This window comes from Phocoena phocoena, chromosome 10, assembly GCF_963924675.1.
Source record: "Phocoena phocoena chromosome 10, mPhoPho1.1, whole genome shotgun sequence".
Lineage (NCBI taxonomy): Eukaryota > Metazoa > Chordata > Mammalia > Artiodactyla > Phocoenidae > Phocoena > Phocoena phocoena.
The window spans coordinates 42,209,340-42,234,751 of NC_089228.1; the positions used below are offsets into that span (position 1 = coordinate 42,209,340).

Consider the following 25,412-nt stretch of genomic DNA (forward strand, 5'->3'; position numbering starts at 1 on the left):
GGAATTCTCCTAAACATAGGTGTGATTTCGCCCATGAATCTCACTGACAGTGGCCTTGAGAAGTGAGCCCCTCGGGCAGGGGCTTCTGGGGGATGCTTTCCTTCCAAGACCTGGCACTAGCCGTTTATACCCAGTGCTTTGTTCCAGAATTATGGCTGCTTTCCTTCTGCCACCAACTTGCCTCCCATGCCCACAGTCCCCAGGCAAGGCTCACAAAGCTACAGAGCCATCGACGGCCCAACACGCCAGGTTCCCTTTCTCAGGTCCTTGCCTAGAGATGCTGCCAAAAAAATCACACAAAAGAAAAACCAGGCCCCAAACATTTTGAATTCCGGGGAACTTTAAATCTTCAGTTTAAATTCAAACCACATTTTCAAATTATTTTTAAACGAAGCACCTATTTAAACAAAGTGCATTTTAAACAAATACCTTTCCCTTTTGATATCCTGGAGATTCCCTAGAGAGCCAGCAGCTGGGAAATGTTTTATTCCTTTTCGAGTGACTGTTGATGATAATAGGCCAGTCTCATCACAAGGCTCCTGGCCATGTGTGGACTTCCCTGGGCAGGGCCGGCTCTGCTGACGAGCCATTTTTCATGTGCTCGTCTCCAGTGTCAGACTGCTCGGGCACAAATCTGGCCCTGCCTCTTACTAATCATACATGCCTGGGCAAGTTACTTGACCTCTCTGAGCCTCGGTTTCGTCATCTTTAAAATGTGGATTAACATTAGAACCTGCTCTGTGGGGTGGCTGTGGGCATTTATAAATTCTTATCAAGTGCAAGCACGGACCCTGCACATACTAAGTACTCAGTGTTATTATTAAGACTGGCCTGGTATCTAGACTCCAAAGGCTTCTCATCCAAGAAAGGGAGATTGGTTTCTGAAACAGCAGCTTGCCTTGTGGTTCTCTTTGATGTGAATGTGGGAAATTAACTATTTCCAGGCAGGCAGAAGGCTGGTCTTCCTGCCATTGGTGAGACTTTCCCCTCGGTTTACCAGTCTGTAAACAGACCTGATCAAAGAGATTTAGCGTGTCTACACATTTATTCCTCCACAGCCTGCAGGCCTTGCTGCCCCAGGTCCACTGGATTAATGACACTATGACTTTGGTAGTGTGAGAGTCCGGCACTCCCTCGTCACAGCAGGCCCCATTCAGATGGGTTATGTTGGTGCTGATGCTCAGGCCCTCCGTGTCAGCCAACAACTCCAAGTACTTCATAACAATGGCAGCACTTCCTCCCCTTCTGCTGGTTGATTCCACCAGCTTTGGCAACTTACGGGAGGGCAGCTCAGTGTGGTACCCTGGGGGGTAGGGAGGGCAAGTGTGCTGAGGTCAAACCAGAATCTCCCAGCTGCCTCCTGAGCTCAGCAAACAGGGACTTGAGGTCACTTCCTGAGCCTCAAAGGCATGCTGGAGTCACATGAGTCAGCACATGTAGAAGGACCTTAACAGTCGGTGGGCAGGGCCAGGCCAGGGCAGGGGAGGTGTGGAAAATTTAAGGAAGCACTCACACTTGCATAATCCTGAGTGTGATGAAGTTTGCCCCTAGGCACCTTACCTGCCTCGCCCTGAGTCCAGCCCAGCCAGCCAGGACTCTGGGCTTTAGATTGAGAGCCTAGTTGCTGCTACAGTTGTTTCCCTACTTAACACCCTTCAACAGCGCCCCAGCAGTACTGCCCCAGTAGCAGTAGTTGTAATGTGCTCTCTATCATTACTAATATCAACAATAACAGCTAACATCGATTGACTACCTGGCAGCGTTCTAAGCACTTCATAGGTACTAACTCACTTAGTCCTTACGAGAATTCCATTATTACCCCCGTTTGCAGGTAAGGAAAGTAAGGCACAGAGAAGCTAAGGAATATGCCCAACAGGACACAGCTGGTAAGTGGTACCAAGCCAGGAATTGATCCCAGGTAGTCAGATTCTAGACTCTAAGCTCTTCACCACTACACAAAGCTGCTAAGATATGCTGGTCCCACTGGGTGAAGCCCAAACTCCATGGCAGCAACCAAGCCCCTTCCTGGCCTGGCCCCTTCCCCTGTCTCCAGCCTCCTCTACCCACATTTCCTTGCCCTCTGGCCAAACCAAACTCCCTGGAGTGGCTATAAGGAAGCTGTCGCCTTCACACCTGTGACTTTGTCGCTGCCGTTCTCTCTACCTATCCTTCTGACACCTGTTTCTCTATAGGCAAACTCCTTATTCATTTTTCTAGACCCATCTTCAGTTTCCTCCGTGAAATCTTCCTTGACCACCCCCAGACAGTTAATGGCTGACCTCAGCATCTTCAGAGTACCTTGACCTTTCTTGGTGCCCTCAAATTGCTGACTAACTGATGGGGTCTGATGGAGTAGACAGGCAAACGTACATTCAACTTCTGTGAATTCCGCAATTGCCTCCTGCAGGGAGTAGGCGGGAGAAATCATGCAAATGGTGTGAGTGTCCCCACGGGGTGGATGCAGGGTGGAAGGGTGAATTGCCAGCCCTTCTGCTGGTGTCCCTTCCTCCAGCTCTCATGATATGTGCATCCAGAATTTAACAAATTGGATTTTGCAAACCTGGTCCCTAAAATCAAATCAGTGCTTTATCTGGTGCTCAGTCTGAGAAGCAGGGATCTGCTCCGTGGGGGAGCAGACACCAGCCACAGCCCCATGGACTCCTTGAGAGAGCGATGTGGGTCTGCAGTGTGACGTCTTCCTGAGAGAGGACAGGGCTATTTCCCTGAAAGTGATTATCTCCTTATGGGCTTGCTTTGGAATCTGACTCCCACGCAGACTGTGACTGATCGGCCACGCTGATTCACAATCGTACTGCTTTGTTCCTGAGTCTGAGTCCTCGACATCCTGGGAATTCGTCCCATGGGTCTTCATATGTATTTCCTGGTGCCCAGGCTGTGTCCAGTCCCTGGCTGGGAGCTATTCTGCTCATCTTCGTTGGGCAGAGAGAGTGGATGAGGGCAGAGTGTCCCAGGAAACCACACCCAGCTTTGAGGCAGCAGGTTCTGACCCGTCTAAGAAACTGTAAATTCCATTTGTCAGTCTTTTAACCTGTATTGGACACATCTGGGAACAGATAACTTCCTGGTGAATCCCCTTCCTTGCATTTACTTCCCTTACAAAGACATAGGATGGCGGGGAAAAGGAATAACAGGACGTTTGTACAATATCCTGTGATATGCGAATAATGAATGGTGATTAAAACAATTGGAAATTCCCGCCCGAGAAGCCGCTGGTGAGGCAGAAACACCAGCAGAAACTAACCGAGGCATCCTAATAAAGAGAGGTCGGAAGGCAGGAGAGCTGAAGATGAGAGCTATGACTCATGTGCCCACGTGTGGTGCCTGCAAGCTCTCCAGCCCGACAGCCCATGCGCTGCTAATGTGAGGGTCACCTTGGATTTCTTTCAGCCTGTGAGATCTCAAAATCATGCCAGAATCTGGAGCTTTGGGTTTCTGGGAACTTGGGTAATAGGTCTTCCAAAACACCAGACCAATGAAATACCAAGTTCCTAGGGAAACAAAAGAAAGAGTTGCTGAAGAAGAAAACACCCATCCATTTTTTTAAAATTACAGTACATTTATCAAGCACTCAGATGTGCCAGCCCGACTGGAGGGGTAGGGATGGGGTGGCAGGAGGCTAAGATTTATTCTACAGTGTTGGAATTTTCAGTTTCAAGGGATGATTAATGGTGGTGAGTGGGGAAGAGGGGAAAAATGTGCAACCAAGATGTCATTCTCAAACTCTAAGCGTTTGTGATAAATAAGTTATAAGTGATTTTACTCAAGCAGTGGGGGGTCTCTCTGCTACTTTTATTACAGTAGAATAAGTGCCTCTAGTGGGGGCTCGGTAAGGAGGGTCCAGATTTCAAGTGTATACGTGGTCGAATCATTATCTTCTCATTCTGGCTCTCCCCCTCCAGCTGGTATATTTATCATTGAGAATGAGGAGGGATAGTTGAAAATGAAAGTCCAGTGGATGATGTAGCCGTGGCTGTGACCCTAGGAAACAGCATGTAATATAAATGGTCTCCTGCTGCAAAGGTGGATAAGCCCTTTAGTGTTCCCTGGGCTCTGAGCCAGGTGGGCATTCTCTGGTATGAGGCACTGAAGGAGAGATATGAACTGTGGCCTGATCGTAGAACATACTGGGTTGGTCATCTCAAAGTCAGAGCAAAGAAACATGGTAAAGTGTTAAAAGTCCACCCCCACGTGAGTCATTTAACCCTTACAAGGCTTCATCTGCTTTGTTTCCAAAAGGAGTTTGGATGAAAATCTGGGTTATTTAGACCCCAAATAAAAAATATAAACAACAGAAGTAGCATTAACAATTCAGGAAGGAAGAATTGGCATATTCAATCATTAGAGTCGGGACGATTGGTTTTCCATCTGGAAAAAAATAGACAAAAGGAATCCCTACCTCCCACCATAGAGGGGGAAAAAAAAAGTGGTTCCGATACAGATTCCCAGGTCCCATGTTGGGCCTACTGTAACTTAGAACTTCATCATTTTTAAAGCCCTCCACAGACCACTTAGAAACCACTAGTCTGGACTACTAACTCCCCGGGGGCAGGAACTCCAGGGCTTTTTTTGACATTAAATCTTTTGCACCCTGGATGATCCCTGGAACATAATATGAACCCGGAAAATGTTTGAATGAATAGAAGATTTCAGATTCTAAAAGAAAAAAAATGAATTTTTAAAAAAGATTGTACATTTTTCTTTGGCTGTCATTGATAATGGAATAGATTGTCATATATGCAGAATTATTTGGGATACTGACCTGGCTGAAAACAGGAGAGAAGAACTGAACGGAGAAATTTTAGTAAGATCAGCCTTTTCTTCTCAAAATCTAATTTACAGCTATTTGAAATTATTACACATACCTTGGGAGAAACTAGGCCCACCTCAAAATATTATTAAACCATATTTTAACTGTGGTCATGATTATTCCTTTTTTCATTTATTAAGTGCCATGTTGTGTAGAAATACAATCTTTCTAGCACAAGTTTTTTTCCCTTTTTTATTTATTAAGGTGTAACTTAAACATAATAAACTTCACCAATTTTAAGTGCACAGTTTTGCTGAATTGTGGCATTTGTGTACAACCTATAATCACCACCATGGTCAAGATACAGAATGGTTTTCTCATCCTGCAAAGTCTCCTCTGCCCCTTTGTATTCCATCCCCTGCCCCCACCTCCATCCTTAGGGAACCGCTGATCTGTTTAGGGTCTAACGCTCAATTAAAATAACAGTAATATATACACTACCAAACGTAAAATAGATAGCTAGTGGGAAGCAGCCGCATAGCACAGGGAGATCAGCTCGGTGCATTGTGACCACCTAGAGGGGTGGGATAAGGAGGGTGGGAAGGAGGGAGACGCAAGAGGGAAGAGATATGGGAACATATGTATATGTATAACTGATTCATTTTGTTATAAAGCAGGAACTAACATACCATTGTAAAGCAATTATACTCCAATAAAGATGTTAAAAAAAAAAATAACAGTAATCCGGACTTCCCTAGGGGGCCCGGGTTCAATCCCTGGTCAGGGAACGAAGATCCTGCAAGCCATGAGGTACAGCCAAAAATAAAGTAACAGTAATCATAATTGTAGAATCAGGAACTTTAAAATATTTTTGCCAAAGAGGAGAAATGACAAAGAAATTGGTAACCTAGCCAGCCAGGCTGCAACCCCGAGATGGATTACAGCTTCACTTGACAGTGAATTAGCCCCCCTGGAGACCCAGGGTTGGAGGCCACGGGAGAGCGTGCCGAGCCTTCAGAGACCCGGTACCCCAATAATTTTTTACAGATAACATGGTAAGACCTTTTTTATGATTACAGAAAGAGAACGCAAGGGTTGACATACTCAGCTCGGATATACATCTGACAATTGGGTTTCTGAACATGCATCTGGACTCATTTTTAATCTGGTATCTTAAAAGAACCCCTGGGCTTTCCGATCTTTCTCAGAAGATTCTTAGTGACCATGCTGCTTGAAGATGAAGCATTCAAGTAAAGAAACTTCTGCCTCAGAGGATGTTTTCTTTCTCTGAGGCTATTAATTAAAAAGCTCAGAGTCCCTGGTTCCCACCAAGATTTATAGCCCAAACTGAAACACAGGAATGGTAGTAAGTCTATGAGAAACTAAATGCGGCAAAGACAAGAATGTGGAGATTTTGTATGGTGCTCTTGGGAGGGTCATCAGTTCTGCTTCCATGTGGGCACCAGGCACTGTTTGGGTCCTGAGACTACCACTGAAAAAGACAGGCAAATTCCTGCTGCCTTCCTGTAGGCAGCAACTCGCATTCTGATACTGGGAGGTGGGAACAAATAACACGGATCCTCTCAGAGAAGAGAGCAGGGATGAAGGGAAAGCAGGTACAGGATGGCTGGGGTAGGGGTGGGGTGAGCATTTTGGGTAGCTGTTCGGGGAAGACTGCTCTGAGGAGGTGATCTTTGAGCTGAGACCCAAATAATAAAATGGAGCCAGCTATTGCTAGAGAAAGAGCATTTTAGAAATCAGGACCAGTACATGCAAAGGCCCTGAGGTTGGTATGTTCAAGAAAGAAGGCAAAGATGGCCCGAGCACAGTGACCAAGGTGGAGAGGGGTACAAGCTGAGGTTAGAGAGATAAGAAGTCTTGCTCCAAAAATGCAAACATGAGCCCTCTTGGAAACAAAGTCACGAAGCCAGCTGTGCTGGTGCCCCTGTGCTCTGAGAGATGTGTCACTGCTGGGCCATAGTTGAGAATGCTTACATTTGCAAAATCGCTTCTTATTTCCTCGGATACTGATGATAGATGAGCTGGCAGGGAAGGTAGAGCTTTTCTAGCCCAATCCCCTCATTTTACAAATGAGGGAACAGAGGCCCAAAGAGGGTAAAGTTCTTCCCTCATGACCCGGAGGAAATTTTTGCATTTCATTATCACAGGTTGAGAGATCAATTTCCACCCTATATAAAGAGCTGCTGGCTTGCCGCTCTGGTGCAGAGTGAATGGTGGGGGAGAGGGGAACAAGAGGAGGTTGACAAAAATCCAAACGTTTGATCGCACACAGCAGCTAGGCTGTGGGAACACAGGCACGCCCAGGCACTGAGTGGGAGGAGAAGTGAGTACAGCTCTCGAGCAGGCTAGTAGTTCTGGTAAAATGAAAGCACGAGGTTGGTCAAAAACTGGAAAGAACTCAAATGTCACTGAACAGGTGCCTGGATAAATAAATTGCAGTCTTTCCAGACAATGGAATACTACTCAGCAATAAAAGGGAGCAAACTGCTGATCCATGCAGTTGACTCTCAAACACGCTGAGCAGAAGCAGCCAGGTACGAGAGGGAGTAAGTAAGCACACCGTTTTGCAGGAAGGTCTAAGTTAGGCAAAGCTAATTTACAGTTTTCTGGGGCCAGGAGTGGAGCTCGACTGCAAAGGGCGCTGAGGGAACTTTTGGGGGTAATGGATATCTTTATATCTTGATTGTGGTGGTGTACGTGTGCACACACATTTGTCAAAACTCTTAAGTAGGTCCTTTTATAATGTATGTAAATTATATCAATAAACTTGATTCTAAAAATCTTTTAAAGGAAGGGAAAAAGTAAAGCTTTTGGTTAAATTGCTATTTACGGGCTAAACAATTACCAAGCACCTCCATGTACAAGGCGCCATAACAGGTGCTGACCAGCTGTTGGTGCAGAACACGGTGGGACAGAGGCACCGACGCCAGCCCCTCTCTGTGAACCCCATGATTCCCTCCGCCAGACAACTGGCCTCCCATCCTCTGCTCCCAGCCCATCAGCCACCCAGAGACCACAATCAGAACCCAAGTCAGGGAAGGGACCGTGGCTACTTAGAGGAAAAGTAGCTCTTCCTTTTGGTCTGAGAGGACCTAAAAATCCATAAAGCAAAAGGAAGGGGAAGGAGATTGGGCTTGTTTGTGAATCAGGGCCCCATCCCGACTGGTGTGCACCCACCCCTCTGTTTAGTAACCAACCTCCATCTCTCTTGCTTGATAATGTTTGTTCAAATAATTTTGCTGAGCCCCAGTCTGAGGTATTAGCATTGTTTGGCTTTAACTTTCCACGTTCATTGACACAATATGTTTGTATCTAATTTCTGCAAGTTTTCCCGGCCTCCACTACTGCATGTATGTGTGAACAGGGCATATGAAGTGGCCTGGGCAGGGGACAGCAGCTCTTTACAGATAAGCATGTCTCTCTACAGAAAGATGGTTTCTGTGTGTGGACTTTCACCTACAGTCATATTGTGAAGAGATGTGGCAGTTTCTCTCTATTTAATATTGCACAGATGGGTATCTGAAAACATACTGCTCCAGACACCTAGGATGTGGTGTAGTGTTTTTAATTTTTAGAAAAATTAATCAGCCAAATAAGAGATGCGTGTCAATGCCCAGCCCTCAGTGGCTGGGTTCTTGCCCACAGGTGAGGATAATACTTTCATTGTGTATCATCCCACTTCTCAGACCTGGGGGAAGGAACAAAGGGGTCAAGGAGGTCATCCTCCTGGACCAACTGAGGGGACGGCAGCAGGTTAGCAACCCTAAATCATCCTTTTCACTCCATTTTTCTTTCTTCCTTCAGAAACTTACGAGATTGCTCTGCCACATGGAAGCAACATTACAGTCCTCATAAAGCCTGGGGCCCCAACTCTGCCAGCGAACCGATGTGAGATCATTTCTAAAAGACAGGTAACCCCATTGTCCATCAAAGCCGGAGAGACAGCAGTCTTTTCCTTTAGCTGCCAGCATCCAGAGAATCACTTTGTTATCGAGATCCAGAAGAATATTGGTAAGTATGCACTCATGGACTGTTTGGCCTCCCTGCCTCTCTTTTACACGCTAAGCCAGCCTCTACTGCTAAGGAGGTGAGATCTGTTCTGAAACTCCACACTCTCTTTAGCTTTTATGTGGCCATTCACAGTTCTAAGTGCTTTACATGGTTTCAGTTTTTTAATCCTCAGAGCAGCCCTAGGAGAAGATCTCAAAGAAAGTAACTTGCCTAAGATGGCACAGCTGGTGTGTAGCAGCAAGATGGGAGCCCAAGTATTCTGGATCCAGAGTCTTTGCCTGTAACCACTATGCCACACTGTTTTGTAACAGAGCTACGGATTCTCAGGTGATGCTCTGTCTGATGTGCTAAAAACATCTGGCTGAGCAGGAGCAAAAGTCAAGGGAGTTGGAGGACAGAAGAATTGGAAGGTTGAGAAGATAAGAGTGGGGAAATGGGTCCACAAGGCACAATGGGAAAAAACAGCAGCTTTGCAGGCTGAGGGAGCTGGGTTTGACTTCAAGTGCCAGGGCTACTGATCATGTGGCCTGATCGCATGGCTTCATATGAGTTATTTAACTGCTCTGTGATTTAGTTTTCTGGTCTGTAATATAAGAATCATTGTACCAACCGATAGGGGTGTTTTGAGGAAGAAATAAATTATGGATTGAGAGTGCATGACACACCAGAATTCAACAAACTACAGATATCTGGTATTGTTAATCATAATTTGAGATAGAAGATTGACATAAGACACAATAATCAGGCAGAAAGAATTAAAGGTATACTTTCCCAATCATTTTAAGGTGGTATGCTAACTAGGAACTAACAGATATATCAGTAACAGTGAGAACACTATTTTGATCTAATCAAAGCCATGCTCAGAAAACTTCACCTTTAACTGAAAATAAATGAATTGGCAATAGATCATGGGAGAAGAAAAAGGATAAAATAAACCTTAAGAAGAAGGAATTCATAAAAATAAAAGGAGAAATTAAAGTACTTAAAAGCAGTTTTAGGGCTTCCCTGGTGGCGCAGTGGTTGAGAGTCCACCTGCCGATGCAGGGGACACAGGTTCGTGCCCTGGTCTGGGAAGATCCCACATGCCGCGGAGTGGCTGGGCCCGTGAGCCATGGCCGCTGAGCCTGCGCTTCCGGAGCCTGTGCTCCACAATGGGAGAGGCTACAACAGTGAGAGGCCCGCATATACCGCAAAAAACAAAACAAAACAAAACAAAACAAAAACAGTTTTAAAAACTGTGTTTGATAACTAAAACCAAGACCTGGTTCTGTGTAAAGACCAATTAAATAAACAAACTCTGACTAGTCTCCTGGAAAAAATAAAGAGAAATTACAGATATACAGCATTGAATGTATAAATGTGGGTTTAATGACATATACAAAGCAGATTGCTAAAATTGTAAGAGACTATGATAATAAATATGAAAATCTGAATGACAGGATGATTTTCAGGGAAAATTTAATGAGCCAGATTGACTCAAAGAAAGGGAGGAAACCTGAATAAGTAAATAACCAAGGAGGAGATTGGAAAAATTGTCCAGTGTGAAGGAGAACAGGGTTTGGGTTAGTTAGAGATGGTTTCATAGAGTAGTCCTATAAAACTCCAAGTAGCAGATAATTTCTATGATATTTAAACCATTCTAGAGGTAGGTTGACAAACCTTTTCTGTAAAAGACCAGAGAGTAAATATCTTAGGCATTATGTGCCAGATGATCTCTGTCACAACTCCTCAGCTCTGCCATTACAGCACAAAATCAACCATAGACAATAGGTAAACAAATGGGCAATGAATATCCCACATTTATTTATAAGAACAGGTGTTTGGCTTGATTTGGCCATTTGCCAAACCCTAGTCTAGAGCACTGAAAGAGGTAAAGGTTCACAGTTCATTTTATAAGGCTCTTACCACCCTGATGTCAAAATCTTCCACCACATAAAAAAGAAGACCACAGACCAATCTCTTATGAATATACATACATGCCAAAAAAATCCTAAGTAAAATATAAATACATCAAACCCAAAAAATTGCATTAAAAGACGAACACAAGAGCAGGAGAGCTTATTGGAAGATGGAAGTTTAACGTACTGCTCTGTGTGATTAGGTGAAAGGGAAGAAACTGCATTTGATCATCTTAATAGATGGTCTTAAATGTTTTTAATAAAATGCTCTTAGTAAACCAGAAATAGAGGGATGTTTTCTTAATCCAATAAATTGTATCTATCAAAAACTGATAACAGGGACTTCCCTGGTGGCACAGTGGTTAAGAATCCGCCTGCCAATGCAGGGACACGGGTTCGAGCCCTGGTCTGGGAAGATCCCATATGCCACAGAGCTACTGAGCCTGTGCTCTAGAGCCCGTGAGCCACAACTACTGAAGCCCGTGCACCTAGAGCCCATGCTCCGCAACAAGAGAAGCCACTGCAATGAGAAACCTGCATACCGCGACAAAGAATAGCCCCTGCTCGCCACAACCAGAGAAAGCCCGCACACAACGAAGACCCAGCGCAGCCAAAAATAAATAAATTAAAAAAAAAAAAAAGACTCCATGCTTCCACTGCAGGGGGCATGGGTTCGATCCCTGGTGGGGAAAGTTCTGCATGCCTTGCGGTGCGGCCAGGAAAAAAAAACTGATAGCAAATATATTTAACAGCCAGACATAGAAGTGTTACCAATAAATCAAGGAACAACATAAGGATTCTCACCATGCATGTTTTTGGTCACCATTATTCAAAAGTTCTAGTTAAGTATTTAATCTTAATAAATACATAGACTATATATGAAGCAAAATGTACAATCTTACTGAAAGACCAAAGAGAAGATGTAAATAAATGGAGAGATATACCATGTTACTTGATGAAAATCTCAGTATTTTTTAAGTGTCATTTCTCCCCCAGATTAATTTACGAGTTTAAGTCAATTACAATTAAAATCTCAATGAAGCTTTTACAGAGTTGAGAAGACTATTGATATACTTAAGAATTCAAAGGAATAGTGTGTTGCTATTAAAAGAATGAAGTAAATCTATGTATTTGACATAGAAAGATGCCCCAGGTCATTTTGTTCCATTGAAAACAATGCAGCTTTTAGTAGAATAGTTTGTATAGTTTAATCCCACTTTATTGAATACACATAATCATATGGAGCCCAAAGTCTGGGGGGTTAAACACCAAAATGCTAGCCTTATATTATTTCTATAGTGAGTAGGGGACGGGAACAGGTGACATTCATTGTCTTTTTTCTGTTCTTCTGTAGTGTCATTTTTTTTACAAGCATGCGTTACTTTTACAACCAATTAAGCCAAGAAAGTGACTGCCATCTTGAAAAAGGAGAAGGGTAATGGGACTTCCCTGGTGGTCCAGTGGTTAAGACTCGACCCTCCCAATGCAGGGTGCCCGGATTTGATCCCTGGTCAGGGAACTAGATCCCACATGCCACAACTAAGAGTTTGCATGCCGCAACAAAGATCCCACGTGCCGCAACTAAGACCCGGCGCAGCCAAATAAATAAATAAACATTATTTTTTAAAAAAAGGAAAAGGGTACCACAATCTTATCTCACAAGACACATCTCACAAGACCAGTCTCACAGACCACACACAGTTTACCATATAATAAAAACCGATGCTCACAATTTTTGAAAATGTTTTGAAAATAAAAATTTTAGATTATAAATCTAGACACTGGAATCAAGTTCAGTGTTCTGCTTGCCTCTTGTTTTTAAAAACCTTTCCTGAATAAACATTCTGAAAGTGTCAAAGTTTAGCCCCTCTGCAGTCATCCCTTCTTTTTTTTTAATTATTATTTTTTAAAATTTTATTTTATATTAGAGTATAACTGATTTACAATGTCATCCCTTCTTGAATGGCCCCGTTAAAGCTAATGAAAGTAGAAGTCTGTGCTGGGGAAAATGAGGTGTGAATCGCTTCAGAAATTACACTTCTCCATCCTCTGGTTAGGAATCATTTTAGTTATTTAACATTTTTGCACTGGACGGGGAGCAGAAAACTTGGAGACATGCCCATCATTTTGACTACTCTTACTTGTGTATCCATTCTGAAAACAAAGCTCTTAGCAACAAATTAAAAAGTGCTTGCACAACCTGACACCGCCAGGGTCTCATGGCTGGTGGCAGAGCCATGGCTGAGAGACGGGCCTTTTTGACTCCCGGTACTTGGTACGGAATTAAATCAGAGTCGCTTGGGTGGCCCAGGCATGTGTATTTTTTAAACGTCCTCCAAGTGAGTCTAGTGTGGAACCAGAGCTGTGAACCACTGCCTTAGTGGGGGTAAGTGATCCCACAAGAACACAGAACCCAGTAGGGAACATGGGAAGTGACTCGAGTTATGAAAGAGATGGCTTGATAGAAACAATGAAGTTTCCACGAGCTCCAAAAAACAGGTACTATCCTTACCTACACACAAAATATAATTTTAGCTGCATTTGTCACCTTGTTATCTAACCTTGTTTTATTGGTTAAACAACGCAGTGCATTGGCAAGAACGGAAGTCGACCAAACACAGCCTGGGCTTTTGTCCCAGGGGCGTGTGCACTGCGAGCACCACACGACTCACCCAGACTCCAGGGCTGCTTTGCAAAAATTAGAGTTTTGACGTGATGACCTCAGAGGTCCTAGACAGCTCTGAAATTCTCCCATAATTCTATTTCGAGTTGGCAGTAGTTTCAAATACTCCACTGGAGCAGCAATAAAGACTTGCAGATTATCATTACAGTGGCCAAAGTCCATTGCACTTTTCAGATTCCCTGCTGGAGACAACAAAATCCTCACTATTAGGCTGCCTGCTTTCTCTTCGTGCCTCCCTGATAGCAACGTTTCTCCCTTTGTTTTAAAAAGGCTTAGGAAACAAAGTACAGTACGTCAAAGGATGTCATTAAGTGTTAGCCTTTGGGAAAAAAAAATTCAACTGCAGTGGTAATGAAACACCAGCATTAAAGCCAGGAGGCAAGAAGACGACCTTGCCTCCAGGTTCCAGCCATTAAGGGGCTGTACATTCAGAGCGTACTCAGTCTGTTGATGAGTGTGTTGATGGAAAAACCAGTTTTAAAAGGTAGAGCTTGTCGCAGTACCCTAAAAATTGAGAAATCATGACTCTTTTGGTATAGAGGAAGTAGGATATGTATCCCAAAGCACAGGCTCCACTGCAAAGGGCCTCCCTCTGGCTTCCAGTAGGGCCTGGGCAGAGATCCACCAACTGGACTAGCTTAATCTGGAAAACAGTGCGGGTCCCCCCTCCCCGACCCGTGCTATCCCAAAAGTAGAGTGTTCCTATGACATTTTTCACAAGTCAAAATGGCGTTAAGTCAAAGAAGGAATTACCTTAGGACACATCTTGCTAACGGATGTGTAAAGTAATTTGAAATAAAGCACAAATGCTCACGGACAGAGTTCAGAGCTGTAGCAGCGTGATGCTGAGATGCTGTGTTGTTCCTGGGGAAGAAGCTTGGCGGTGCCACTCTCGGGGTACCCACTGCCTCTGTAATGGCTCCCTGCAAAACAAACACTGAATGCTCTTTACGCTTTCCACCTTTTTTCATAAATGCAAAAATTCTCTTTGGATTTATTTTGGTTAGGGGAAACAAGTACCAATGCAAGTCTTTCATAAAAGCAAAGTGGAATAAAGCGAACATTCAAAAAGCAGGGGAGGACTTCCCTAGTGGCACAGTGGTTGAGAATCCGCCTGCTGATGCAGGGGACGCGGGTTCGTGCCCCGGTCCGGGAGGATCCCACATGACGCGGAGCGGCTGGGCCCCTGAGCCATGGCCGCTGAGCCTGCGTATCCGGAGCCTGTGCTCCGCAACGGGAGAGGCCACAACAGTGAGAGGCCCGCGTACCGCAAAAAAAAAAAAAAAAAAAAAAAGCAGGGGAAACTTGTAGTTAGGAGGTGACTTGGGTCTGGTTCCCTAGAAGCAGAGCCTGACATGGGGATTCTTGTCTTTAAGTCATGAATCAAGAGAGTGCCCTGAGAAACCTGTGAAGAAGTGAGGAAAGCAGGGTAGAATGAGGACAGCAAGCAAAGATGTGGTTTTAGCTACAGGCTGATCTGGAGCTTGAGTGACAATTGCCAGGCTGTGTCATGTGAATCAAGGATGTCAGGCTTTTCACTCCTGGGTTGGCAGTGATTGGCTGTGGGTTGACACTCCCTGCTGGGATGGGAGTCAGGGGCAGGGAAACCTCTCAGGCTTTTCTGCCCCAAGGCAGCTCCCTCCAGCCAAGGCACTTCCCCAGAGAGGGATGCATCCGTGAGCCATTGGCAGCCAACTTTCATGTAGCCAGGAGATGGGTGGGCCCCCTAGAAAACCCCCCCTCCAAAGAGTTCACTACAGGGGCTGAGGAGGGGCAGTGAGTGGCCCAGTAGCGTTTGTGACCAGATTGTTTTGTGACTGTGTTTCAGACTGCATGTCAGGTCCATGTCCTTTTGGAGAGGTTCATCTTCAGCCCTCAATGTCAGTGTTGCCCACCCTCAACAGAACCTTCATCTGGGATGTCAAAGCTAACAAGAACATCGGTCTAGAACTGCAGTTCTCCCTCCCTCGCCTGAGGCAGATCGGGCTGGGGGAGAGCTGCCCGGACGGAGTCACTCACAGCATCAGCAGCCGCGTTGACACCAAGATGGTCAGGATCGGAACCTTCTGCAGCAACGGCACTGTGTCCCGGATCAAAATGCAAGAGGGAGTGAAAATGGCCTTGGCCCTCCCGTGGTTCCACAACAGAAAAGTCTCCGGCTTCAGCATCACAAACCAGTTGTCTATAAAACGTGAGCTCGCCATGCCCTCCCCTCTGTTTGCTGAGGTTGAAACCTACAAAATCACGCTTGCTCTCCATCAGAAATGGTCAGATGTTGGCAATTGTGTGATTCCATCTGAATACCTTAAAGGAAGTCCCACTCTTCTGTAAGCATGTGGGCCAGTCCTGGTGTGAACCCACCCTCCTCTGTTAAACAAACCAGGTGGTGACTCTTTTGTCCTTTGTATGTGAGGCTTGTTTTCAAGAAATGAAATGGGACTGGCTCTACAGACCTTAATGACTCTGTTTCTCATGTCTTTTTCCCGTCTTCTGTCTCTTTCACAGTTTCTAGAATTGTATCGGTATGCCAGATACAATTGTATCTGTATGCCAGAGCTGGCCCACAGCAGCTCATGAGTGCCAATTGTTAAGTGTCCTGGAATTTTGTGAGCTGGTATTAAACAGAGCCATTACTAAAAATAAAATTATATAAACTTACAATTAAATAAATTAGTTTAGGAACAAAGGTAATAAGTACTCAAAACTCATTACTTCCTAGTTAATACACTGCATTTTACTATTTTTGCTTTGAAGTTAGGTATGCCCATTGGGTCTGTATGGTGAAAATCCTATGTGATGGTGAGAGGGCTGTCCATCTCCTTCCAACTCCACGTTCATCCATCTCCTGTTGGTAGCCTGAAATCAGCTATAGTGGGAGTCTTTACACCAAGGAAGTGGGCAGACGCTACAAATTAAGGCTTTATTTTTTTTCCCCTGCTGGGTTGATTATTAAACATATACTCACATACCACTGATGTATCCTCATTCTCACTGTCTACCTTGAATTGAGTATAAACATGCCATATCCAGACCCAGTGCTCAGGACCTAAGACCCACTTTCACCTCTTCTCTAACCCCTGTCCCCCCACCCATGGATGACCAGGGCAGGGTCTAATCACCTCCTATTCTCTCGTTTGGGTTCCACCCGCAACAGGCCTGTGCATCATCGAATCTGTGTTTGAAGGTGAAGGCTCCGCCACCCTGATGTCTGCCAACTACCCGGACGGCTTCCCCGAGGATGAGCTCATGACATGGCAGTTCATCATCCCCGCGCACCTGCGGGCGAGCGTCTCCTTCCTCCACTTCAGTGTCTCCAACTGCGTGAAGAAGGAGGAGCGGGTTGAGTACTGCATCCCAGGCTCCACCACCAACCCCGAGGTGTTCAGGCTGAAGGACAAGCAGCCTGGGAACATAGCCGGGAACTTCAACCTCTCTCTGCAGGGCTGTGACCAAGATGCCCAAAATCCAGGCATCCTCCGGCTGCAGTTTCAAGTATTGGTCCAACATCCACAAAATGAAAGCAGTAAGCCCCACTTTCCTTACCCTCCCCCTCCTCCAGTGCCTTCTTTCCTTCCTGGGTAGTCTGCGTGGGCTGAGGTTCCCTTCCTACTTCTTGTCTGTGGCTCTGGCACACTTGGACTCTGGACCCTGTAAGACTTTCAGGAAGTGCGTTGCTAGGCAGTGAGACCAGGTCACTGGTGAATGCCGGGCATACTGTTCTACTTCAGCACAGTAAGAAGCTAAGATGATCTTGCATTCAGGGTGATAAGTTGCTTTTAATGAAGACATTGGAAGGTTACCTTCTAGAGCTCATGTCTTGACTGACCCTACAGTGTGGATCAGGATGTCACCAGCACCGTGAGCAGTGATGATAACACTTTTATTGTCTGAGTGCCAAGCCCTGCCCTAAGCACACCACTCACATGGTCTCAGCTAATCCTTATTACAGCCTTGCAGGGGAGACAGGAATTACCTTCATTTATTGATGAGAAACCAGAAGTTTCAGAAAGGTTATGGAACTAGCCCAATATCACACAGCTTGCCAGGAGCAGAACAATCTCAGAACCCAGAGCCTGTGCTTCTGGACCACGCAGAACCCCAGGTTCTGTGAGAATGAGGTTGTGTATCATTGTGTATCACTCAGTACACATTTACTGAGATGCCGTGACTACAGCGAGGCTATATGCCCAGGGCACAACACTGAAGGAGGCACCCGCTCTGAGGAGCTCCCTCTCACAGAGGCTCTCACCCTCAGGGTTGTGTCAGTTCAAGGTCAGTCCCCGAGAGTGAGCACCTCCTTAAAACTTACTCTCTGGGTGCCCTTGCCTCATGGAGAGGAGTGGCAGGGATCCTGAGAAAAAGGTACAGGATGAGTTCAGAGTGGCTATTCCTGGGGCTCATCTATGAGCTGGAGTGTGTGAGTTGTGACAGGTGGTCTTGAACCAGGACATCTGTGATGTGTGCTGACGATGGGTTCTGCCCACAGGGTTGATTCTCATCCTTGTTTTTAATATTATTTACTTCCGGGAAGTAGAACCAGGCAGAGAAATTGAGAATGTGAAATGGCATGGCTGATAAATACCTGAAAAGTGACCATGTGGGATCCACTCCCAGGGTTGCCCATCTGACACCGTCTTGGGAGCGCCCACTCGGTACCCACCTGGAGCCCGGCTCCTCAGGAAGCCTCAGTTCCTTCATATCTCGACCCAAGATTCCTTCTAATTCACAATAACCGTGTACAAGGCATAACTTTATATATACATGTGTGTATGTGCATGTGTGTCCACTGACACATTTTGATGACTCTATGTCACAATTTTATCAGAATGTTGAAAACAGCCATGAAGGGATTCAGAAATGGAGTGGCTTTGAGTCTTAGAAGACGCAGGGATTTGTTTATCATCTCAGTCGCGGTGACGTGCTCCTGATTAATTCTGTTTCCTGTAACATCAGCTGGGTTGATTTCTAAATATAATCAAATTGTTAAGCATGCTATTACCAGCATCAAGAAGGCTGTGGCTTCAGTTCTGAGGTAGATAGTGGTTAACCGCACTGTAGAGGTGTTTAGCACTGTCAAGGCTTTACATCAAGCATGGTTCGCATTTTTCTAGGCAAGTGAGTTAACTTGGCCAGCAGAAGTATCTTTAGGCGATGCTGGAGTCCCTGAGAGCTCTGATTTCTGGACATCTCCATCTTGGTCCTCTGAATCCCAACGTGGACCCTAAGTTTCAAGAGATTGCCCAAGGCTGCCAACCCTGTGCACTCACACGTTTGTCTGGTTCTGTAAATATGTGTGGACAGCTTGTTTTGCAGGCAGCATGGCCCAGTGGTTAAAGGCACTTACTCTGGAATTGGCCTGCGTGGATTCGAAATCCTGATTCCCCTACTTACTGTGTGAGCCTGGGCGAGTCACTTAACTCCTGTATGACTCAGTTTATCTTCAAGTAGAGATAAGAGGACTGTCCTCGTAGAGGTGTTGTGAGGAGCGATGAGGTGGCAGTGCCTGGCAGACAGTAAGCGCTCTTTAAATGTTATCCTGCAAGGCTCTAGGTCAAGGAAGGGATACAAAGTTGAAAAAGACACAGCACTGGTCCTTAGATGTTAGCCTGTAATCCAGAAGACAGATGAGACTTATAGGATGCAGGAGATCACTTCCCAGAAGGAGTTTCTTCTTTTTATTTTCTTTTCATATCTTGTTGATCTTATTTTAATAATTGCAATCTGGGTACCCTATTGGTGTAACATTTGGTGTCTGCGTGGGTGGCCATTTCTCCACGGGCTCCTCTGGGGATGCAGCGGATAGTTGTAGGTGCCCAGGACTCTATACGCTGTGCATCACTGGCATGGACGGAGTTCTCCAGGGTGGGGCCTCGGTTCTGCGTCAGCCGATTCTGTCATTTTCATTCACTGTCTTCATCAGCTGGTGGTAACAAATGCTGTTGGTCTGGTTTCTCTCTTGTACTTTCTTGCACAGATGATGGATGTTTCAGAGGAAATTTTGGCGGGCATCTCTACCCACTTGGCTCTCTTCCACAACTTGGCACTGTCTCTGCACTTGTATTGGCAGGGGTCGTCCCCTCCGTCCTTCCCTCAGTGCTTGTGGTCGGCTATTCCCTGCTTGTGGTTGGTTGTTCTGTGCTTGTAGTTGGTTGTTCCCCAACGGTGGTTGGTTGTTCTGTGCTAGGGGTGGTGGTTCCACGCTTGTGTTTGTTTTATACTTATGGTTGGTTGGTCCATAGCTGTGTTAAACTCCTAGGGTTTGCCAGCAACTTCAGCCACGCCGAAGCCTCCCAGTGATCTGCGCCAGGGTTCCTGATCTCCCTACATATACCTTCTCCTAGGCAGTGAGGAGCCACACTCTTCAGCTTTGTTTGGTCATCAGGTCACTGCTCCAGCCAGTGGTAGCCCTGGGATGGCTTAGTCATCACAAAACACCCCTCCTAACACCCTGGGGGGTGGTGAGAGGAGAGAGGCGGATGCACAAGGAAATTTCTGTGGGTGATGAATATATTCACTATCTTGATTATGTTGATGTATATACAGGTGTGTATATAGGTTCAAAACTAGGCAAATATACACCTTAGATATGCACAGATTACTGTAATTCAATTATTGCTCAGTAGAGCTGCTTAAAAATTATGTTCTCTGTAAGAAAACAAACAATGTCGGAAAGAAAAGAACAATTTTTGGTGAGGGAGAGTAGTTTATTACTGACATTGTTTAGAAATCCTAGAGCATAGTGGCAATAAAAACAAGCCTGGATTTACTCAGATTTATTATTGTTTTAAAATTCTCTGTTCCCCTTTATTCCCTCACAGGGAATGAAATATCCCCACTGCCCTGACCTGGATAGGCCACTGCATGACTCCAAGTCACTTAGCAAGAAGGTGTCCTAATCTATGTGGGACTTGTGGCCTCCAGACACTGTTACGGAGGCTGGGGTTGGTGATTTTTCTGTACGGCGAGTTTTTGTCCCTTCAGAGGGTCTTTAGTTGTTTACAGCATAAGGTAGGTTACAACACACACCACTAAGAGGTAGATGGCTGGAAGCAAATCATTTGTGTGCCTTTTTGGTGGGTGCCCTGCCACCCTATACACATCATGCCTCTCCTCTGGGCCCCCTCTCCCCAGCCCCAGCAGTAGTGCTGAGCCCTTTTTCCTCCTTGCACAGGAGATAAAGTGTTAAGGGGGAATTTGTCTCAGGTGCTCACTGCTCACCCAGTCCTTATTCCCAATGTCTGGCTGACTTTGGACATTGAAGGACCCAGTCTGGTCCTCCACCTCGAAGGACCCCACCTCCATTCCTTGTCACACACCTGCCTCTTCCTTTCTTTCCTCCCCATCAGCAGAGAACTTGCAGAGACACACACTCATCCCCTGGATGAAGGAGCCTTTCACAAACTGTCAATTTTGTGTTAACCCTCCCTGTTAAAGATTCATTCTCTGTGGTTGGCTAGCTGGGCCATTGGAGACCAGCAGATAGTTCTGGAGTCCCTGGCTTTGCTCTGCAGTTACTGTCTGTACCAGTCGTTACTTGGAGTGGTGGATTTTTCTTGGGTCTCTTGGTCCTGCTCTGGCTGATTTTGATTCATTTTCTTATTCAGACTGTGGCAAGAGACTAATATTGTTGGAGTCTTACTCTCAGGTTTTCTCAAACCCCCTTGAAAGGGTCTTTTTACCTTCATGGCTTTCTTTTGCACCTGGAAAGGCAACAGGGTGAGCCCAGAGTGGCTTTGGTTTGGGGGAGGAGGATGGTGACTGAGTGGGAACGGAGGCTTCATGAGAAGGGGTGTGCATTGAGAAGGGGATTTGTACCCAGCAAGGACAAGTTCAGAGGCTTAGCGGGGGAGTCTTTAGGAAAAAGCAGAGCATGAAGAAGGCATTCTGACATTGCCACTGTCTCTGAACTTGGGTTGACAGGGGCTCTTCTTTCATTCCTTTCTTTGGTGCTGGGAGTGAGTCGTTGTACATGTGTGTGCAGGTCCCCTTGGTCATAGCAGAGCCTCCCATTGCCTACCCAGGGAGACTGCCCTTCTTCTATGTCAATGACCCCTGGACAGTGAGGCTCCACACCCTTCAGTTTTGCTAGGTCAGCAAACACTATCCCCAGCCAGTGGTGTCTAAGAGTAGGCTTAGACTAGAGAAGGTGCCACTCTTGACACTTCCAGGGTGGGGCATGCTGGGAGGCCTCAAGATTGTGGCTGGAGAAAGGGAGTGTTTCCTCAACACCCTCTAAAGACGTGTCCCAAACCGACCTGCCACCCCTCCTCGTCTCCCCATGTTCAGTCCCTGTGGTGCACGTGGCAGGGAAAAGGGGATTCCTCCAAACAATTTCCCATGGCCACCCCCATTCAGTGGTTCATTCTGTTGTCTCCCTCCCCATCACTACCATGTCTCGTTTATCCATCTGAATGTCTGTGTCCCACTAAACTCCCAATCAGGCATCTTGTCTCATTCCTCTATTTTCCTGCACTCAGCACAGTTTCCAGCGCATTCCAGGCCCTCCATAAACACTGTCGCACTAATCTCAGGAGGCAGCCTCTTGTCCAAAGTGGCTTGAGAGCCAGATGTACTGCCCAAAGGCACAGCCCCTCAGAAGGGGCAAGGTAGATGGGACACAGTGGGAGCACCAGGAGCCTGGCTGCTGGGGGAAGCAGACAAGGACAAGAGCATCAAAAACAGAGTGGAGGCAGAGCTGGGAGGGTTTCTCAAGCCAAAGAGGGTGGCTGTCACAGCAACCATGCAAAGTCAGAGCCTCAGCAAGGGTGGAAGCAGCTGTCAGAGGCACCCTGACCCCTCAGCATGCACAGTAGGACCTGACTACAGTGGGCCCAGACTGAAAAAAAAACAAATTCTGAATGTGGGCAGCAGGCAGATGTTACCTTGTACCTGATTGTCTCTCCCCACACCCTACTCTCTACTCTCTCTCTCTGCTTTGCTGACGATATCAATTTAACTAAAGCTAGACCCAGAGGACTCCTGCAGAGAATATCTTTCCATGGCTTGAGCACAAGTGCCCTGTGTCTTAAGATGAGTACTGTACGAGCTGCCCTGGCTGATCTGGCCAGCTGTGACCAGATGTGTGAGCATGGATGGCTTACGTTGCCCAAAACGTGCAGTGCAGCGATGTCAGAGAATTTGATTTACATTTGTCTCCACCCAACACATCTTGTTTTTCAGTGCTCCATAACGCACTCTCATGTTTTTTTTTTTTGTTGTTTTTTTTTGCGGTACGCGAGCCTCTCACTGTTGTGGCCTCTCCCGTTGCGGAGCACAGGCTCCGGACGCGCAGGCTCAGCGGCCATGGCTCACGGGCCCAGCCACTCCACGGCATGTGGGATCCTCCCAGACCGGGGCACGAACCCGTGTCCCCTGCATCGGCAGGCGGACTCTCAACCACTGCGCCACCAGGGAAGCCCCTCTCATCTTTTTTGATGGTTCAATACTACCATGCCATACCTGGCATTATTACCACTCCATTACCTGGAGATAGAAAAAATAATTTTGGTCCTCTTGGAGTTTCATCTAATAGTCACCGTAGAGAGAGAACTTCTCTGTTGTCCCACACAGCCTGTCTCTCATTTTCTGATATTATTTCTAAAAGGTTCAAATGGCCCTGCTGATAACGATCATATGAGTTAATAGTAGTCTACCTGTCTATGTTACTCCCTGTAGTGGGAGCAGACTGCTAGCCTACTACCTTTTGCATCCTCTTCTAGCTTCTGGAAGATACGTTTACTTGCTCTGAAAATACCAGCAGACTGAGTGTATCTTCAATCCCTGTAGGTTCCTGGGTTAACATGATTCAAATAAGGTAGATGGATGTGTTTCCAGAATGTTATAGCAGATAGTTTCAGTAACTGATCTGGGTAAATGCTGGTTGTGGAAATAGTTGCATTGCTTCTTTTTCAGCTTTTATAACCCCCCAGAAGCAACCTGGAGCCCTTAACTAAATGTTGGCGTTGTTTTTGTTTTTTCTTGGGTAACTCCTGCTCTGTGAGTCTTTATTTACTTATTTTTGGCTGTGTTGGGTCTTCATTGCTGCATGCAGGCTTTCTCTAGTTGCGGCAAGGGGGGCTACTCTTCATTGCAGTGCACGGGCTTCTCACTACAGTGGCTTTTCTTGTTGCGGAGCATGGGCCCTAGGGCGCGCGGGCTTCAGTAGTTGTGGTGCGTGAGCTCAGTAGTTGTGGCTCGTGGGCGTAGTTGCTCCGCGGCATGTGGGATTTTCCCGGACCAGGGATCAAACCCATGTCCCCTGCATTGGCAGGAGGATTCTTAACCACTGCGCCACCAGGGAAGCCCCTCTGTGAGTCTTTAATTTGTCCTGGAAGAGTTGACACATTGTGGCCTCTGACTTATCCCCATGGATAAGTAAGAAATCTCAGGAGTTCCCTGGTGGCCTAGTGGTTAGGATTTGGCGTTCACTCCCTTGGCCTGGGTTCAGTCCCTGGTCGGGGAAGTAAGATCCTGCAAGACTCGAGGTGCGGCCAAAAATTTTTTTCTTTCAAGAGTGAGGCAAAGGGAATCTTAGGATGATGGTACAAGGGGACCCAAGACCATACCTGGGCCCCTTTAGATGTGAGCAGTTGAGAAGGCTCTGGAGAGACTTTTCAGAAAGATAACTTGATGATATACCTAATGTTCTCATAGGTATTGAAAGGAGATTTATACAAGTGGGGGAGAGTTTGGGTGTCAAATTACTGATAAGTACATAGAAACTAAGGAAATGATTTAAATGGCAATAACTAATTCTAGGGAAATAAAATCTTGTGCAAGAAAGAGAATCAATAGCATGGAAATAACGTAACTGTGTAAACACTGTGTTACTGTTGTTTACATAGGCATGATAATGTCAACACAGAATAATGATCTAACATTAAAAATATGATGGTACAGATTGGGAAGATGGGTGGATAGCAAGTGTACGGTTTGGATGTTTGCTGGGCATGTGTACTGTGGGTGTGTGTATGTTGTATACGAGGTGTGGTGTGTGGGCAGGGGGACATGAGTGTGGGTGAAGGAGAGGAAATCCTCATCTTCTTTTGTGGGAAACCAACAAATAATACCTGAAACAGGCTCCCCTGGTGGCGCAGTGGTTAAGAAATCAAGCCAATGCAGGGGACACAGGTTCGAGCCCTGGTGCAGGAAGATCCCACATGCTGTGGAGCAACTGAGCCCGTGCACCACAACCACTGAGCCTGCACTCTAGAGCCCACGAGCCACAGCTACTGAGCCTGCGTGCCTAGAGCCCGAGCTCCACAACAAGAGAAGCCACTGCGGTGGGAAGCCTGCGCACCGCAACGAAGAGTAGCCCCCGCACACCACAACTAGAGAAAGCCCGTGCGCAGCAATGATGACACAACACAGCCAAAAATAAATTAATTAATTAATTAATTTTTAAAAAAACCCTGAAACAGAAATATCTAGAAGCAGCAATAGAAGCATGTTGTTGGGTGCTGTGGATGTAAAGAGAACCTGCTAAAAGAGTTGAAAGTTGTTATTCTGGGGAGTGGTCACAGTGGGGAGGGAGTTTTGTTTTCATAACAAACCTTAGAAAACTATTTGATTTGTTAAACCAGTGGTTCTCAGCCAGGAGCAATTTGCCCCCCAAGGGACATGTGACGATGTCTGAAGACATTTCTGGTTGTTCTAATGGAGGGCCATAGGGGTGCTACTGGCATCTAGTGGGTGGAGGCTAGGGATGCTGCTAAACATCTTACAGTGCACAGGACAGCCCCACAACGAAGAATTACCCTGCCCCAAATGTCAATAGTGCCAAGCCAGAGAAACCCTGCTTTAAATTCTCTGCGTGCACTACTTTGATACTGTACAAATTAGGAAAGACGGAGGGGGTAGGGAGCCTCCTGCAACCTGTGATTGGACCTCGATAAGGGTGAGTGGGGTTTCAGAAGCAAAAGGGCTCCTAACACAGCCAGGGTAGGGGTAGGGAGGGTTTCCCAGAGGTAACAACGAAGATAATTTTTTTTTTTGGCGGTATGTGGTCCTCTCACTGCTATAGCCTCTCCCG

At 46.1% G+C, this 25,412-nt stretch overlaps 1 protein-coding gene across 1 annotated transcript in view; it reads left to right on the forward strand.

The window, feature by feature from the left end:
- The window catches only part of CDCP1 (CUB domain containing protein 1), a 52,725-nt gene that overhangs the window by 16,108 nt on the left and 11,205 nt on the right, over nucleotides 1-25,412 (forward strand). Inside the window, exons 2-4 of the mRNA XM_065885672.1 lie at nucleotides 8,594-8,800; nucleotides 15,210-15,572; nucleotides 16,536-16,904. Of these exons, the coding sequence (XP_065741744.1) occupies nucleotides 8,594-8,800; nucleotides 15,210-15,572; nucleotides 16,536-16,904 (939 nt within the window). The remainder of the gene's footprint in view (nucleotides 1-8,593; nucleotides 8,801-15,209; nucleotides 15,573-16,535; nucleotides 16,905-25,412) is intronic.